Source organism: Capra hircus, chromosome 21 (assembly GCF_001704415.2).
Source record: "Capra hircus breed San Clemente chromosome 21, ASM170441v1, whole genome shotgun sequence".
Lineage (NCBI taxonomy): Eukaryota > Metazoa > Chordata > Mammalia > Artiodactyla > Bovidae > Capra > Capra hircus.
In genome coordinates, this window is record NC_030828.1 from 11,864,905 (window position 1) to 11,884,982 (window position 20,078).

The 20,078-nt window shown below is 40.3% G+C and overlaps 1 protein-coding gene across 3 annotated transcripts in view; it reads right to left on the reverse strand.

Annotated features, from left to right (window-relative positions):
* MCTP2 (multiple C2 and transmembrane domain containing 2) overlaps nucleotides 1–20,078 on the reverse strand; it is a 269,217-nt gene that overhangs the window by 19,051 nt on the left and 230,088 nt on the right. For all 3 annotated transcript variants that reach the window (XM_013972927.2, XM_013972926.2, XM_018066513.1), the window contains one exon: nucleotides 3,996–4,105. In XM_013972927.2, coding sequence (XP_013828381.1) covers nucleotides 3,996–4,105 — 110 coding nt within the window. The remainder of the gene's footprint in view (nucleotides 1–3,995; nucleotides 4,106–20,078) is intronic.

Sequence of the window (20,078 nt, forward strand, 5' to 3'; positions counted from 1 at the left end):
AGCCTGGCGTGCCGCAGTCCATGGAGTCACAAAGAGTCGGACACGACTGAGCGACTGAACTGAACTGAGTAGTATATAGTAGTACTAACCCTTAAAACCTTACTAGACTCTTCACTCCAGTTACCATGGAAATACATTGCAGTGCTGGTCTTTCAAAGAACATCCAAGGTTGAATAACTCTGGTAAGTCAAATCTTTATATCTCAAAATTAAACAATCTGTTAAACATTTTCATGAACTTTGATGGATTTTCCTGACTTGGGAGCTCTCCATTAAATCCTAAGGGAATCCCTGACTTGAACATTTCATTTCAATTAATGAAAACATTCAAGGAATCCTCTTCATTCATTCAACTCTTCAGGTTCACTAACATATCCTAAGAATATCTTTTACAAAATTTCAAAACAAACCCCACAAATAACTGTCTCAACATCCAGTAAGGTGGGTACAACTCCATTCTAGCATTCCTCTCCCAACTGGGTACCCCACTGGTTGACCTTTATGTCAACAGATTCATTATTTTCTTCATTTCCTAGGCACAGAAAAATGAAGTCCTTTGACTCTTCTATCCATGGAAACAGAGACATGGGTCAGAAAAGCCTGCAGACTATTCTTTTGTGATTTACCTCACAGGATGCCTTCCTTCATGGTTTTTGCCCCAGTTTGTGAACTCTCTCCCCACAACTGGCCTTCTGCCCTCACCCCTGGTCATTCTGCCTTCATTCTCCGTCCCTTTCAACATGTAACTTCAAATATTTATTTGGCTGTGCTGAGTCTTAGTTGCAGCACATGGGATCTGGTTACCAGATGAGGGATTGAATCCAAGCCCCCTGTATTGAGAAGGCAGAGTCTTAGCCAACAGGCGACAAGGGAAGTCCCTCAACATGTAAATTTAGATTAAACATAAAACACATCAATCTGTCCTTCTACCTGTGCTCACCTTCATCCAAACTTCACTTATCCTGCTTTCTCATCTTTCAATATTTCACAGCATGACTTCAGAGTCAGGGAAGTTCTTCCTAGAAACATGCCTTCTAAGCCTTTCTCCAGAACATCTGCAAGGATGACTCCCCTGTCCTAAGTCTACCTAATCTCAGTATCTTCTCTGCAGAGAGGAGACTTCCCTAACCACTCAAGAACACTAGTGTTGTAGCCAACACTTCATAGCGATAGGGCAAGTAATATACATTACTCTTCTGACCCATCCTGTTTGCTGCCTGGGATAATACAAATGCCACATGCTAAGCAAATATTAGCCTGATGTATACCTACATTTGAAATCTGTATACAATGAGAAGGTAATTGGAGAACGCAGAGAAAAGAAAATACCATTTGCTCCAAGTGAATACAGAATCATCAGGGTCTTCTCTGCCAGTAACAAGGGAAGCCTTGCTCTGAGAGATTTAAGCATGCTTATTTATTCTCTAGTTGCCAAAAGTTGGGTAGAAGTTTTCCTGGTCCTTATGCACTGAGTTACAATGGAATTCCAACAGAGTTACACATGATGTTGCGCTTGAATGCCCAGCGGGAACCTTAAGGTCACTGCAATAATGAATGGCTGAAGAATTAATAGGAGCCGAGCCTCATGCGCCTTCCTGTGTCACAGCTGGGCAGAACAGTGCTCTGTTCATGGCTGAAAATACGTCTCGAGACATGGCCACCACAGCTGTGCTGGGCACGGCCGCCGCCAAAAGGCACTGCGGAGCTGGGGGCCAGCTTAAATCACTCTGCCCTTCTCATCAGACACATTTCCTTGACCATTACCAACTGCACAACAGCCACATTTGTCTATTAACAGACATGCAAGCATGGAGACAGCCTTACCAAAGGACACGGCCTTCCGTCCTCAGCCTTGCCCCCACTCCACATCCTCTTATCTTCTTTCCTGCCAGTACATCCCTTGCTCACTGTTTTTTCATTGACTTTCTGCATCCACTCAAGGCCCGTGTGACCTGCCTCACCTCCAGGAACTGCCACATCCGTCCCCGGTGGCACAGACATGCTATTTCCCCTCCACCTCCCTCCATCGAGCACAGTCTTGGGCTTTGAGCCTTTGCACAAAGCCACCCACCCACTGAAGCTCCCATTCATCAGCTCTATGCCCAGCTGCTGGCTCTTCCCATCCTTAGAGATGCTGATAAGCTGTCGCTTCTTCAGAACTTTCCTCTGTCTCTCTCTCTCCCACATCCTTCTGGGGATGTAGTACCCATCTCCACATCCCACCTAGCCTCTATCTAGCGTCAATGTTATTTTAGCTGTCTTATTAGAGTTCTTTCCCTTCACTGGAAAATAGATTCCCGTAGAGAAAAAAGTGGGGAATACTAAGACATGGAGAGAGTATTAAAAGGTACAATCTACCATGTTTAAAAGAAATAAGTTACAGGGATATACAGGTACAACATAGGGAATATACCCAATGTTTTATAATAACCTCAAATGGAATGTAATCTATAAAAACTTGTTATTCTGTATATCTGAAACTAATATACTATTGTAATCAGCTATACCACAACAGAAAAATGAACAAAACATAAAGGCAAACACACACACACACACACACACACACACATACAAGAAAAAAAAAAAAAACAGATACCCAGAGGATAATGACACTATAGTGTAAAGTGAGGCAGGCAGGTTCAAATCCAAGCTCCACAGCTTATTCATTGTGTGATCTGGGCTTCATGTTTAATCATTCAGTGCTTCATTTTCCTCATCTGTAAAATGGGGATACTAACAATCCTTACTCTGCAGGGTTGTTGGACTCATTTAATGCAATTTCTTTAAATAACTCCTTAAAGAAGTTGCTACATGTCAAAGACTTAGAACAGTGGCTAGCACACGACATTGGTTGGTTTCTATTGTCATTGTTATTTTGAATGCATGTCTTATTCTTAAACCAAGTCAGTGCCTGAGATTCAAACACTGATAGCTGAAGGAGTGAATGAAAAATTCTAGTGCCCTCTTTATCACTTCACTATTTTTCACTGTCACATATTTTTGCTAAGCAATTTTGAGGGTACATTCAGGAATCATTTTTCCATTTATGTGAAACCTAGAGAGATAAAGCAGACAGATATCAATATACATGATCAAAAATCCTACTGCTCCTTAATTTTTCTCAACATCGCTCATGAAAAAAAGTGTAAATTCAATAAAAACTCACTAAACTTGTTTAAAGATAACTTTTAACCTACCTTTTAAGCAAAAAACCATGTTTTCTATGCCAATTATAAATGGATGTTCAAGGGCAATTTGTTATAATAAGTGACTGAGGAAGAAAATCAGTAACCACAGAAAGTTCCACATTAGCTGTTTATATTTCCTGATGTTAACCACCGCTTATTGATTTCCCTGCATCTTCATGGACAAAACTTCACTTGGCTTTTAGTACTGATTTTAATCTCTTCTTTACCCATGTAATTTCTAAAAAATGTGTCCTTTAAAAAGAAACTAGAATGGCCAATAAAATAAGAACAGTAGTTGCTCTTTAGAAAGAACAACGTGGCTGACACAACTGGGTTTAAAGTGGGGAGCAATCACTTACAATTAAAGAAAAGCCTTCTCTGTTCATGGATATCAAACGAAGACCAAGTTACACAGAGTTCACAGTGCATATAACAAAGTAAGCAAAAAAATAAAAATAAAAACATGAATCATGGAGAGGCTTTCTCAATTGAGACCCCATTAGAGAATTAAATCTATGTTTTAATCTATAGCTTATCACCTAAACCAGAATATTTTGAGAATAAAAAAAGGCACTATTAATAATTATGCTCAGATAACTAGCATAAATTGGGTCATGAGGTCCACCCTTCTGAAGTTGACAAACCTGAAGAACCAACCAACCAGAGTTAAAAGGCCCAAGACTGTTGCTTCTGTTTTTTGTTTGTTTTTGTATTTTCTGATCCTACCCTCCCCAAGACCCTCCCCCCTTGCTTGTCCAAGAGCATGGCAGTTTTACTCCAAACACAATAATACAAATGCAGAACTTACTTTTTAATTCTTTCTCCAAAAGAGGCTAATTCCTCCAAGATGTTTTGAACAGTTGAGACAATATCCTGTACCATGTAGATTCTTTTAATTAAGCCCTTTTTCTCAGATTCCTAAGAAACATAAAAGATTGAACTCAGTTACTTCATTTTTATTGGTCTGCTCTAGAAATCATTATGCTAGTATTATTGTAACATGGTTAGTAGCAACAGAGTGACTTCAGGAGATAAAGTTAAATTTTTTACTATTTACGTATCGGCTTCCCCAAATTCCTGACTACTCATGAGATGTGACCACTTGTCGTGTGCAAGCATGCCACCACCTCACTATCATGAGCTGATGAAGGGGAACTCCACAGAAAAAAGAGCTTCCATTTCCCTGTAGAGTTGCTGCTTCTCTCAGAATATTCTCTAACTTCTGATCCTGAGTTGCTGTCTTCACAAGGTTAGCTTACTTACCCTTCTTCAGCTAGTTCTTCAGAAAGGCTTCCAGCAGGTAGCAATAGGGCATGTTGGACATCCAGATGATATTCAACTGTCTAAGAATATTATCCTTATTTTGCTTAAAGAAAACTTAAAATGCGTTTTCCCACATTAGGTGGTTGTTGTTGTTCAGTCGCTAAGTTGTATCTGACTCTTTGGGACCCCACGGAATACAGCACACCAGGCTCCTCTGTCCTTCACTATCTCCCAGAATCTGCTCAAATTCATTTACACTGAGTCAGTGATGCTACCTAAGCATCTCATCCTCTGCCATCCCCATGTCCTTTTGCCTCAGTCTTTCCCAGCATCAGAGTCTTTTCCAGTGAGTCAACTCTTTGCATTAGGTGGCAAAAATATTGGAGCTTCACCTTCAGCATAAATATCCAGGGTTGATTTCCTTTAAGACAGAATGGTTTGATTTCCTTGCAGTCTAAGGGACTCTCAGGAGTCTTCTCCAGCACCACAATTTGAAAGCATCAATTCTTTGGCACTCAGCCTTTTTTGTGGTCCAACTTTCACACCCGTACAGGACAACTGGAAAAAACATAGCTTCAACTAACAGACCTTTGTTGGCAAAGTGATGTCTCTGCTTTTCGTATGCTGTCTAGGTTGGCCATAACTTTCCTTCCAAGGAGCAAGCATCTTTTAATCTCATGGCTGCAGTCACCATCTGCAGTGATTTTGGAGCGCAAGAAAATAAAGTCTGACACTGCTTTCACTTTCCCCCCTTCTATTTGCCGTGAAGGGATGGGACTGGATGCCGTGATCGAACTATGTTAGGTAGCCGATGCTTATAAAAATAATCTTGAAATCACTCACATGTTGGATAAAAGATGATTCCCTAAAGAAGGGCATTTTCACACTATATCTTATATTCTGATACCATATTCTAGTTCCCTTATGAACTCTATTGTAACTGGGATTTAGTTACTAACTTCTTAGCTCAGGCCAAGCTGAGCCATTGTAGCTGTTACATCTAATATGTAATACTTAAAACCGCAAATAAACCTAACAAAACTTATTTTTTTCTACCTAAAATTTTACTTGGGTTAGAATTATACTAAATTATCTTCTAAATCCAAGAGACCATTTCTATAATAATCTTCTTTGCAACAAAAGAAAAAAAAAATTCATTCTCATCTTGTATTCTCTGTTCCATCAACTGGACCCATGGATGGAGGAAGGAGAACATACTGTCTCACAGTGATTTCAATGACTGGTTGCTGCTGCTGCTAAGTCACTTCAGTCGTGTCCGACTGTGAGACCCCATAGACGGCAGCTCACCAGGCTCCCCTGTCCCTGGGATTCTCCAGGCAAGAACACTGGAGTGGGTTGCCATTTCCTTCTCCAATGCATGAAAGTGAAAAGTGAAAGTGAAGTCGCTAAGTCTTGTCTGACTCTTAGCGACCCCATGGACTGCAGCCTACCAGACTCCTCCGCCCATGGGATTTTCCAGGCAAGAGTACTGGAGTGGGGTGCTATTGCCTTTTCCAAAAATAGCCTCTGGTAAATAAAAAAAAATTTTTCTCACTGTCATATCAGAAATATATGGAGATCGTCTGCTGGGATGGTCTGAGTAACGTCTTACCATCTGTTGTGTACCCATTTATCCAATGATCCTTCCTCTTGCAAAGTCAAACTTGCAAGCCATTTTTACTTTTTTCACTCCAATTTTCAATTTCTATTTCCCTTACTCTCTTTCTAATTCTTCAAGTGGTTTGTATTAAAAACTGGATATACTGCCAGAACAACTTAATTCACATTCAGCAATCCACCAACATCTATTAAAGGGCACAGTGGTGAAAACCCATCTCTGTCTGCCACAGAAATATTCATGTTTATAAAGGAGGATTTGGAAACACCAGGGAATTTGACCCAAAGGGCAAAAGTGGCTTCCTCTTTTCAACAGCATAGTGTTTAGGTCAAAACAAGTTTTTGGAAAATGACTCAAATTTCCATGTGGCTCCATTTCATAACAATTTCCTACTTTGGTTGACTGATTTTTTTTTCCTCCTGAAACACCCCAAATGCAGAGATTCAGGGTTAGTACATCAACATAATAAATGATTCTCATAAAATTCTCTCATTTTTTAATGAATTTAATGTTTTAGTTTGAATAATCAGTATTTAAAGACCAAGCTAAAAATTTCACTATTTAGGGTAATAGGATAATTTATGAACCATATCTGTATACTTTTAAGAGTGAAAGTAAACAGAACTATGTAATTTTTGAAGTATCTATCAACTGACAATTGTATTAGTGGATCTATACAATTATTTCATTTTTATTTTCATGACATTGGTTCAAGATAAAAACATGTATTTTACATCTATTAGAACAAAAGAAACTTGCCCATATTATGTCAATGGTAAAATGATACATGAGAATGATTACTCATTCCATATATTCATATATTTAATTGGTTTTCTAGTTATAGCTGTTACAGTCCCATGTCAAGATTACTTTTCCACAAAAGTAATATTATCTTTAATGTCATCTTTTCACTTACATTTCATAAAATTGTTCTTACCTATCTTCAGAGTTGCACTCAATCATTGTTAAATTGGTACATTTAATTGACTCTACTATAGACCATAATTTTAATTACAAAAATACTTTATCTCCAGTGACTGAGGTACTTTGAAAATTCACAATAAAAGTGTGATACATGAAGAATATTCTCGATTCTATTTTTTAAATATTAAAATTTGTATATATTTCAGCCCAGATAATTTCAAAGGTACTATTTTCATTCATATGAACTTTATCAAACTTTTTTTTCAAGATAAAACTCTAAGTAAGTTGTCTGTATAATTTTTCAAATTCTAAAGTTGAAATTCTTCAAATTTATGCTGAAAAATAAGTGGCTTCTCAATTTCCTTCCAATCCTGGGTAGAATTTATATTTATCCTATTAAAAATCAAAAGTTTTTCTAATCCCACAAACTGGGATAATCCAAAGTGTAACTTGTGAATTTAAACACCGAATCATGCATAGGATCTGACCTCACAGATTGCTTTGTGTTGAATATCCCTTGCTTTTGTAAAGAAAAAAAAATCGTTATTTTTGCCAGTTCTTTAAAATAGATTTCCATCTACTAAAAGCTTCCAAAGAGGAAGTAATTAGAATTTTCAGTTATCAAAAATTTTGATTAAAATATTTCCAACTGACATGACCAAAATGCAACACTGAAAAGATTTCTTTTTTTTAGCACAAGAGTTCAAAAGCTTTGGAGAATGTTTAAGTTGAGAGAGTTCCTCAAAGGTTTCAAACACTCAAAAGCAGACTGATGGATGGATGACTGGCAGCAAAAAGAAAGAGCCCACAGCCACGCCGAATGAAATATATTTTTATAGTTGACATATCTTTGCCATGAAAACTTTGCTGTTGCTACCCCAACTCTGTATATATAAAATATTTATAAATGTGGACACTACAGCTGCTAATTCAATTGGTGGTGCATTATCACTTGTCTGTATGCAATCACGGATAATAGGGTACTATGATCTATCACTTGTAAATTTATGCTTCGAAGATCCATTCAACGTACATGAGTATCTTATTAGCCATGGTGTGCTATGCTTCATCAAAATTTGCATTCATATTATCACTATAAAATTAAATAACCCTCAATGCTACATGTTCAAAATAAATTTACAATAGCATTCCTGATGTCAGAGATTTCAGTTTTTGTAAAACTAAATTGTAAAAGCTCTATTTTGATTCCATACAGTGGATGAAAAAATATAACATTTCAGGTTGTCACAGCAGGGTACTGGAAAAGTTTTCAATTAGCAGTAATCACTCCTCAGATAAACCTCATTGGCTACAATATTGCCACTGTGCAAAGCTACAACAGATTTCAGAATTAACTTACTTGATATTATTTGAGTCATTTGATGGCATGCTGATAAGACTGGCGTCATTTGACTCTTCACAAGTTTTTGACACACTGATGCTACTGAAGTGAGCCTATTACCATGTACCTTGCCCTTTCTCATACATGCATAATGAAACTTTGGAATGGAAGATGAGATAAGTGTGCAAGAACAGTCATTTGATCCAAACGAAAAGCCATGCTGCACACAAGGATGTGTAAACGCATCTTTTGGGCTATGTAAGTTAAAACCATGTTTCCAGAGGGGTCCTCTAAAAATAACTAGTGACAGCTGAAGACTCTTCAGCAGGTTTGCAACTTAGGTTTACATGTACCAGTGATGTGATCACGGTCCCGGTGGTAGACAGGAAATGTGAATCAGTTAGTTCATCAACAATTACCTTGAAAAATGGATTATCAGTACTTGATTATTCATTATTATTATTATTATCCATTAAACATGCAACACTTTATTATTATTTACTCACTGAAAAAGCATTATCAAGAAGTAAAACAATGTGCAGATTTACTAAAAATAAAGAGTGAAATAAAACATCATAGTAAAAATGTGTAGACTATTTTTTATTCTCCTATCCATGAAGAAGTTAGAAGTTAAGTTGCTCAGTCGTGTCCGACTCTTTGCGACCCCATGGACTGTAGCCCACCAGGCTCCTCCGTCCATGGGATTCTCCAGGCAAGAATACTGAAGTGGGTTGCCATTTCCTTCTCCAGGGGATATTCCCGATCCAGGGATCGAATCCAGGTCTCCCATATTAGAGGTAGACTCTTTAACCTCTGAGCCACCACTGCCCAAAAAATTCTGTATGTGTTTACTATACATCAGTGCTATAGTTGCTGTCGTTTCCCATCTTTCTCATCTCTGAGCACTCTGACCTGGCTGCTTGGACGTTTTATGCATCTGACTGGCCCTGGCAATGACCTTGCCACCACAGTCTGGTACACTGGGGTCATCACATACGTCTCCACAATTGCCTAAGAGCACTTTGTCTTATCAGGCACCATCCAAAAGCCTTCCTTTAAAGCTAAGTTTTATTTAGAAAGAATCAGGAAAATAGATGGGTCATCCCTGCTTGGACTTAACCTGGCATCAGTGAGAACCCTTCTACTAATGCTCAGTTGCTAAAGTCGTACCTGACTCTCTGTGACCCCATGGACTGGAGCCCGCCAGGCTCCACTGTCCATGGATTTTCCAGGCGAGAACACTGGAGTGGGTTGCCATTTCCTCTTCCAGGGGATCTTCCTGACCCAGGGATGGAACCCATGTCTCCTGCATTACAGGAAGATTCTTTACCTGCTGAGCCATCGGGGAAGCCCAAGAACCCTTGTAACTGACCTCTAACTCCCAGGCTACTAGTAAAGATGTAGAAGAGACTGAGCACACAAACTGGAAGCAGGAGCAGCTTGCCCCGGCTTATCTTAATGGAAACAGTAAATATAATGCTGCTGCTACTGCCAAGTCACTTCAGTCGTGTCCGACTCCGTGCGACCCCATAGACGGCAGCCCACCAGGCTCCCCCGTCCCTGGGATTCTCCAGGCAAGAACACTGGAGTGGGTTGCCATTTCCTTCTCCAATGCATGAAAGTGAAAAGTGAAAGGGAAGTTGCTCAGTCGTGTCCGACTCTTAGCGACCCCATGGACTGCAGCCCACCAGGCTCCTTCGTTCATAGGATTTTCCAGGCAAGAGTACTGGAGTGGGGTGCCATTGCCTTCTGAATTTTTTAAAAAATGGGGAATATAAAATCAGTAAATGGAAATATTTGGGCAAATAGGAACATGTGATGAACCTAAATCAGCTTTACCTAAAATTCATTAGCACAGCAAGGGACCAATTGTGTCCAAAGCATTCTTCTTGGACCGGGAGAAAAACGCTTTTTCTTTTGTATAAGTTTCTACCCTTCTCCTTAGAAGCTCTGCACATGACATATGCTAGCCATATATGAGAGGGAAAAATTCACCTGAGGGCAGGTACTCTCATGATTAGTGGTAAATGTCATTTTTGTTCTCTGAGTGGCTTTTATTGCCTTTGGGCAATGAATCTGTGTATTCAACAAGGCATGGTAGCTTCTATGCTATAAGACGATATTTACATTTTCATAGCTTGAGTGCTTCATTAATACTGGAAGAAATGGGTCTTCTCTGCTGGTCCAGTGGCTAAGAAATCATCTACCAATGCAGGGGAGATGGGTTCCATCCCTGGTCCAGGAAGATTCCACATGCCGTGGGGCAACTAAGCCTGCGCTGTGTAACTACCTACCAAAACCTATGTGCCCTAGAGCCCATGTTCTGCAACAAGAGAAGCCACTGCAATGAGACCATGCACCACAACCAGGCGCAACTAGAGGAAGGCTGTGCACAGCGATGAAGACCCAGAGTAGTCAACAATAAATAAGCAAAATTTAAAAAAGATATTAGAAGAGCCTTCTGTTCCACTATGCTCTATTTGAATTGGTGGACCAACAGATAAGACCAGACTGCCTTACCTCAACTTGCGCTCTCAGTACCAGCAACTGTGGTAGGAACATCCTTAGTGCTGAGACAGTGTGTATTTGATGGAGAAATGAATGGATGAAGAGGAAGAACAGAGGAAATCAGGTTCATATTAGTATCAAAAGATCATTTGCATCAACCCAGGAAATAAGTGCTTAGGGTTAAAGAGAAGATTTCAGGCCTCCCAACTCCAGCAGAATGACCTAAAGGTCTAACTAACACTCCTGGTCTCCATGAGACCTTTCCAGGGGATGCCAGTCCACAACAACTACTGTCTTTCTCTCTCAATTTGTATTACACCTCTATCCTTTTCATCACTCTAGCAGCAAACTTTCTTTTCACTCTCTATATTACAAAGGTTACCTTTATAAGCAATGTACTCATGTATGGATGTGAGAGTTGGACCATAAAGAAGGCTGAGTGCCAAAGAACGGAGGCTTTCAAACTGTGGTGATGGAGAAGATACTTGAGAGTCCCTTGGACAGCAAGGAGACCAAACCAGTCAATCCTAAAGGAAATCAACCCTGAATATTCATTGGAAGGACTGATGCTGAAGCTGAGGCTCCAATACTTTGGCCACCTGAGGTGAAGAGCCAACTCACTGGAAAAGACCCTGATGCTGGGAAAGACTGAGGGCAGGAGGAGAAGGGGCCAAGAGAGGATGAGATGGCTGGATGGCATCCCTGACTGGATGGACATGAGTTAGAAAATTCTGGGAGACACTGAAAGGCAGGGAAGCCTGGCGTGCTGCGGTCCAGGGGGTCAAAAAGAGCTGGACACAACTGAGCGACTGAAAAACAACTACTCTTGATGGGAATTTTCTCTAATTATATCTTCTGGTATACCAATGGACATGTTATACGGTCTTTGATATTACATTTCCATTAATAGGAACCCGAGGTCCAAAGAGACCAGGTGATGTGTCTGTGTCCACATATAAGTGGCAGTGGATTCCAGTCCAGGATCACTACGTCCAGAGCTAGTGTGCACATTTGAAAGGGGAGGCATTCAGCTCAACTTTTCTGTTTGTCATCTGCGTCTTTGGTGTCTATGGATCTCAACTTACTACAGAACACATGGCTTTTAGACATCTTATTCAGTTACATACTTCTATCTAATGTTCATTTCCAGTATTCTTTGCCCAATTTTCATAAGAATGCATGTTAAATGAGGCTTTTTGAGAATATTTGGGGAAAACCATTTCTTTTCATTTGTATTTTTTTAACTTGTCTTGCGAAACATCTTAGCAAACTTATGTGCAACCTGCAAAAAATACATACCATAATTTACAACATAAAAATGCATCCATTCTTATTTAGGAGCTGAAATAGCCAGGGTTTACAACAACAGATGAAAAGTTTGCAGTGGGGGTAGGGGGGACTTAAGATGTATCAAATCCTCAGGATTGCATATTTTATTAATCACAGGCTATGGAGTCAGGAGAAAGTGAGTTCAACACTGGTCTTGTCACCTACTAGCACTGTGATCATCTCAGTTCCTAATGGTTTCTGGAGGCACAATTTTGCTACCTGAAAAAGGGGGATCATAATCCTGACCCTAATTGGAGTGTTTGGAGAATTAACTATCATATGTAAAGCATTTGGTACCCTCCAGGTGCTTCATAAATGTCAAGTCCTTGCCCATTGAGAATGCAAAGAAATGAAAAAGAAAGAATCACCTTTTGTCTAGCTTAAAGCATCCTGGGGTTCATTTACGTTTCAAAAGCAAGGATCTCCCAGGACAAGTCCACTCATGTTGCCCTGCGTCCTATGAAAGATCACCTGGCTGTTCTGTCTGCATCACGCTGGCTTTATTTACACGTTTCAGATTGAACCAGGGGATGTGGCGATAACACAGTTTAGCAAACACAGCATTCCATCTGCTGCTGCTACCAAATTGTCTGGGAAGAGTAATAGTGGCTCATTCAGGAAGAGGAAACTGTTATTACATGTGCTTGTATTTTTCCTTAACATACAAGCCTTCTCATTTATAGAGGGGAATCTGTAATAAAAACAGAGATGGCCACTGGTGTGATTAAACCAATGAATAAGATAATTGCGGCTGCATGCATATTTTTAGATTCCCACATTTGAGAAAGAATGGGTTTTACTTCTCTGTACGAATTTCAGAAAACACCAAGGCATAAATAAAATTCACATGATTTAGGGTCTACTTCATGATCCCTGGGTTGGGAAGATCCCCTGGAGAAGGAAATCGCAACCCATTCCAGTGTTCTTGCCTGGAGTATTCCGCAGACAGAGCCTGGCAGGCTATAGTCCATGGGGTCACAATGAGTCAGACACGACTGAGTGCCTAACACTTTCATGAGCAAGTAGGTATCACCATGTAACAGAAGAGATGAAAGCATGGAACTTTTCAGATCCAGAACTCAAATTTCAAAAAGATCCTTTGTTTTATGCTATAGAGAATGATTATAAGAAAAACAATGTAATTATTATAATAATTTTAAGGAAAATAATTACAAATTCCAACTCTATAACATTAAAATGCGTATTATTATATAAAATGTATTGAGTATTCTCTTTTTCATTGACCATTTGCTTATAAAATGTCAAAAAAAAAAAAAACCCATTGAGTCTTTCAGCTAAGTTTTAGAGACAGCTAAATGAAGAACAAATAATATGCCTGTGTTGCAACATGGTTGTTCTTTAAGAACAAAGCCAATAAATAAATAAATAAATGAATAAATCAGGCAGTGGATTTTTCCCTTCTTCGAGGCTTTGCTGGCTTCCACAATATCTCCAAAGAGCACAGCACTGTAGGTGTAATAAAGTAGCTTTGAGCCTCTAGGAGAGAATTAACACCATCAAAATGAATTTACAGCTAAGAATTCATTATATAACCAGTGTGTTACTTTCAATCTTTCATACATGTTCTGAGTCAAGAACATCTTTCTCTACTAATTACCTAAGCATAACCAAAGAGATAGTCCTAAAAACTGACCACATCAGGAAAGCTCTTTGTGACATGCTTAAAAATTGAGCAGTATTTGTCACAGGATGCCCAGGATCCCCTAAAGGGAAAGATGCAACATTTCTATCTTAGGATCATTCCAATAATGCAAACCATCCAGAGCAAAGATGCAGAAATATGGCTTCAGATTTTAAATGGAAATCTGTTTGGCCTACTTCATCCCACTGAATATTAAAAGCCTGCAATTTGAGAACTTGAAGAATTATAAACATCAGAAATAGACTGAGTGGCATTTAGCAGAGGGGTAAAAAAACCTCTCAGCATCTGTCATAACAAAGAATAAAAAGTAATATTTCTGATATATGAGATTAAAAATTGTCCTCCAGGAATCTGGCTTAATGCACTGGAAACTGTCCTTAAGGTTTCTTCCCATGAGACATGCCCTGTGTTCATGGACACACACACACACACACACACACACACACACACACACACCCTACTTTATGGTACACTATTAAAATGAAGAAAAATCTTCGGCAGAGTACTTCCTTCTCAGGTAGTATTTTTGCTTTGGGAAACGAATATGAAGCAGACTGGATTTTGAATCAATATCATTTTGAAGCAGTTATAAACTGCTCCCACGACCTGTTCATTACACAAAGTCCTTCCATACTGACTGATCTTTACCAACAGGTTTCTTTGGCCTGCAACAGGATTTTCATCAGGGATCAAACCAGTGGGCTAACAAAGCAAAAGGAATCAACACCATCATCACGAGGAAGACGTGGGTAAAACACACCTGTGAAAAACTGGGAACACTGTGGAGAAAATTATTTGGAATTCAGACCCTGGGAAGATTGACTTCCTTAAAAGTTTCTCTGAGCCAACTGACGGGTGCCACAGTGGTACAGGGCCAACAGGCTGATGGTTTAGCTGTGTGTGCTCTAGCTTTCCCTGAGTTGGGGGGACTGAGGCGCGTAGAAGATAAGATAGTTATCACCTAAGACTCAGCACAAATACCACCTTTACGCAGTCCTGACTCACCCAGGCGCTGCATCTCTGACAGCCAGTGTAGTCTACAAATTCTGACAGAAAGGAGCCATCACAGATACAGGGCAAACACTCCGTAAATGTTACCAATAATAATGCGGAAAAACGGGCCAGTGAATTAATAAGGTTTCCCTTGTATCAACGTAACACAGTCCAAAATAAACCGGATTTAGATCAGAGGACTGGGTCTGAATCTTGCTCCTGGCTGGGAAATTTTCCAGTGCATTGCTGCACTTCTCTTAACCTGGGTGAGTTCATTTACAGATGCGGAAAATAATATCAAATTTAACAGTTTACTTTGAGTACTGAATGAGTTAAAGCACATAAACACAGTCTGCATATTGTAAACACTCTACAAATACGGATCATCTAATCATTTAAATAATTCTTACTCAAAACGGTCTCTCTCTTTTTTAACTTTCTGGCTGTGTCCCGCAGCATGTGGGGTCTCACTGGCCCAACCAGGGATCGAACCATACCCCCTTGCAGTGGAACTGCGGGGTCCTGACCACTGCACTGCCAGGAAGCTTCAAAATGGTCTCATTGTAGATTATTGCTTTTACGGCATTCATTACTTACGCGAAATTACAATTTTTCCCTTGAGAAGAAAGTGGTATCCCTACCTTTCTATCAAATATTTGGTAAATTATCTGTTAATTACCTCGCAAACTCATTGGTTGATGGGGACTTAGGGCAAAACACGCTGAAACAGAGGGGATTTCAATAGGAAAGACAAGAGGAATGGCTACTATCGTCAGGAAAATAATGACTTGTGGATAACTGAGATACAATGTCCAATGTCTTCTCTATTAGCATAATGTAAAAATTTTAGGCAATGGCAAGATAAATATCCGGATGTATACTCTATAACATCAGAGCCTGTTACTGTGAATTACTTAATAAGAGGATAATCCATATAAATACCATTTACAGTCTGGTATACCATATTTCACAATATTTGGGAGCAAGGAAAATCTTTACAGTAGGAGTCAAAGAAAATCCACAAGTACTGGGTCTACCAGTGAGCCAGAGAGTAGTAGGCTGAATAATGCTTCAAAACATTAGATTAATAATATTTCTGGGTTATTTCTGAAGGTAATGAAGCCAAACATCTTAAGGATGGATGTTTGATTTTTAAAAAGTGATCTGAACCAAGTCAATGTGTCAGGGAAAAGACTATAAGAATAAGGAAGCCAATTCCTTTTAATTCAAAACATGTATAAACGGATAATTAAGAATTGGCTGGAATCCATTTTAATATTAAAGTCTTGGAAGTAAGACGGTATGGTAGGAATGTTAGCAATTAAATCACTTCATCACTGAAAATAATATTAATTCAAATTAAAAGAAGTTACATCAGAACAACCATTTACTTTATTCCCCTGAAAATTATCCATAACGTTCTCTACAATATGTCCTGTATGTAGACTGTAGATGCCCTGAAAGTATGTGTGTGTGTATTCAACTACTGTTAACTTTTCGAAGATATTATCTGATTTTTCATTTTCTTAAACATACCACACCATCCTAAACTACCATGACTTAGTCAGCAGATTTTTTTAAAAAATCACTAATCAAAGTAACTTGCTGTGTTTTGGACATGCTTAGGAAGGCACAAAGGAATCATAAAGAAAACTACTCTCACTATTAAACTGCAAGGAGACTTCCTCCAAGAATGACAGTCTTCTCTGGCTGAGACACTACAGGCCATCTTCTCTTTCTGGAACAAGAAAACACAGGGAACAAGGCACGCTGGCCCTGAACAACTTCACCCAAAGGACTACGTAAGTGAGCTTACAAGAGCTTCTGAAGGTACACACATTTCCTTCTCTCTCTAAGAAGGCTCTACCTGGATGGTGGTAACTGGACTAATCATTTAGGAGGATAAAAAATCGTTTGAAAAACTAGGATTGATGGTTTAAATATACTTAGTTTTAGTATATTTGTGAAATATACATAAATTTTCATAATTTGTGAAAAGAGGATAGGGGTATAATATCTATTCACATTCTTTCATTACAAAATCATCGATCCACAAAAATGTATCTCTTATTTTCTTAAAGGAAAAGATCCACATGTTTTTCACCCATAATTGACATGAAAGGAGGATCTTTTCCCCTTCCACCAAACACTGTAAAGCAACTGTGAACTCACTGATAATCCCAAACAGCTGATTCAATCCTATTTCTGACAGCTGAGTTAAAACCAACCAAGCCACAATGCAGGCATCAAGAGCAGTGTCTTTACGACAGCAACAGGCAGGTTTTTTTTTTTTTTTTATTACATGCCCTTATTATTCTTTCTTCCTGTTGTTAATAGTAAATCCTGAAATATTCTATACAAGTGATTGTTGGGCTGGAAAAAAGAAAGAAACCCTAATGCAAGTATTTATACTTTCTGCAATGAAAACAAGATATTATTGCTTTGCATGACCTTTCCTAAATATGGGATACAGCATTTTACACAATAGTTTCTTGGTTCATGCTTCAATTACTGACCTTTACTGTGTAGCAAATTAATGCAATTTTCATTGTAATCCATCCGTACAAATAAGGTCCACAAAGAAGAATTTCACATATGGAATCTAATACAAATAGGAAATGTCAGCTGATTGCTGTTGGCTGAACTTAGCTATTATCTGTTTGTTCAGGGGTCCCCAGCAAACTATACTTGTAAGAATCAATTTCTTGCACGGGGCCATCAGGTCTAAGAAAGATTTCCTCTCTTCAAAGTTGAGTTTGTACCTTTAGCTTCCTAAAAGCCAAAAAACTAGTTACCCAAACATTCTACATTGTAACTGAAAGCCCACCGAAGCAAGCAAGGCAAAATTGTGGAGTCTAATTTGGTTTCGAAAAAAATACAGGGCATTAACATGGACTTTTAACAATGAGAAGAAGCAAGAGGCTACGGTGATGTCATTTTACAGCCATCCCTGTTCCGGACAATAAAACGATGACAGACCCCAGACCGTGTCCTGGTCTGTGCAGTGGAGACAGACAGAATATGGGAACATGTCCATCTCCCGAGGAAGCTGTGCCAAGGGGCCCCCCGGCACGCTTTCATCTTCCACGGTTGTCTGTGATGGTATTTGGTGGGAAGGGATGCTGGCAATTAAGGAGTGTCACTTTCAAGATGGATAGTTTGAGTAGAAAGGAGTTCCCCTCCTCTCCTGGTTTGGAAGGAGACGGCTGGATTGTTTATAATTTGTAAACAGTCCATCTCTCACTGGGTGTGTTACAGTTCCCAGAAGCCCGTCTGTCACGTCTAACACACAACAGAAGCCAGAAGGGCGCTGTGGGGAAGCCCCCGGAGTCAGCACTCTGAGGAGGGGCGTGGCCAGGGCCTCCTTGCTTCAGGGACCAGCTCTGGGTGAGGAGGCCGCTCCACATGGAGAAGAAATGATCAAGCCTAATGATCTGTAGGTGGAGGTGTGCTCCGGAGGTCTTCCAGTTGGAAGTCCCTCTAGTTAACACATCTCTTAGAGAAGTGACAGGGCGGAGATGTGGAAAAGGGCTGCAGTGCGCCAGTCTCCCCCTCCCAACAGAAGGCCTGTGTTCAGCAGAAGAGGCCCGAACAGAGGCCAACCTTTCACTTCAGACCTGTGACTTCAGAAGTTCACTTGCTAAGTCGTGTCCCACTCGTTGCGACAGGGCCTACAGCACGCTGGGCCTCCTTCATGGAGCAGAGCCCTGTGGTGGCGAAGGGCTTGTGGAGCTCAATGAAGCTGTGAGCCATGCCGTGTAGGGCCACCCAGGATGGACGCGTCACAGCAGGGAGTTCTGACAAAACGTGGTCCATTGGAGGACCCATCAACAGCATAAAAAGGCAAAAGGAAGTTTCCACAGGAGTAAGAAATTGAGGAGGCAAAAGAAACAAGGCCATACAGGGCTATTAAAGGCCCTACAGATGTACTACAACCGATCAAAGTATCTCAAGAATGGAACTGCCCTGGAGGAGACGTGGAGACCCCAGTGCCAACATCCTCAGTGTGAGTGGGCTGACCTATCTGCTCTGAGGAGGGCCACGCTTAGTTAGAGGACTGCAAGAGCTCCCAGGTTCATCCATGTAGATCACAGCCCACACGGTTTTCCCTCCACACCCCCAGAGAGTCCTTGAGGTACCACAATGGAAAGTTAGATCAGGCCAACCACTGCTCTAAACTTTCATGGCTGATATTTTTCAACTGTTTTTGTTTGGCTGCAGTGGGTCTTCCCTGTGGCATGTGGGATCTCTGATCTTCACTGCAGCACGTGAGATCTTTAGTTGCAGCACATACAAACTCTGAGATGTGGCATGTGGGATCTAGTCCCCTGACCAGGGATTGAACCTGGGGCCCCTGCGTTGGGAGCTTGGGATCCCTTTATGGACGACTTTATTGCCTTCCTGTTTATTCAACCCACTCTTTCATTCATCACCTTCTTGTTGGATTTCTTCTTAGAGGGGATAAAGCCCCACAGTCACAATGCTCTCTCTAGGGTGGGTGACGTCTTTGTTCCTAGGTGCCTTGTTTATACAGACTTGGCCAGAGAGAAAGAGATCTTCCTCACTCCCAACCTTTGGTTAATAAAATTGATGATTACTCCTTGTGTAGCTTTAAAGTAATTTCATTAAAGATTGAAGGCAGGACGAAAAGGGGACGACAGAGGATGAGATGGTTGGATGGTATCACCGACGCGATGGACATGAGTTTGAACAAGCTCCTGGAGTTGGTGATGGACAGGGAGGCCTGGTGTGCTTGCAGTCCATGGGGTCGCAAAGAGTCGGACACGACTGAGTGACTGAACTGAACCGTGTCTCCGTTAGTGAAACGTGTCTCCTAAGGCACATTAATTTAGCTGTGGCTACTTTTTGAAATAACATTTATTTCTGGCTGCACTGAGTCTTCACTGCGGTGGCTTCATTGCTGCAAAGCACAGGCTCCAGAGAGCAGGCTCAGTAGTTGCAGCACGTGGGCTTCTGGAACATGCGGAACATTCCTGGACCAGGGATTGAACCCAGCGTTGGCAGGCAGATTCTTCACCACTGAGCTACCAGGGAAGTACCTAGCTTTGACTATTCTCAATGTTCAAGGATTTACATCACTCAGAAGCCACTCACGTCAGTTCATCAAGAAGAAAGTTGCGTCATGGGACTTTCATTCTTGAAAGGGTCCCGGTTCTCTTTTTAAAAAGGCACACTTTGTTAGTTTGCTCTTAATGATCATTTTAGCACAACAAATAAGATTTACTTTGTA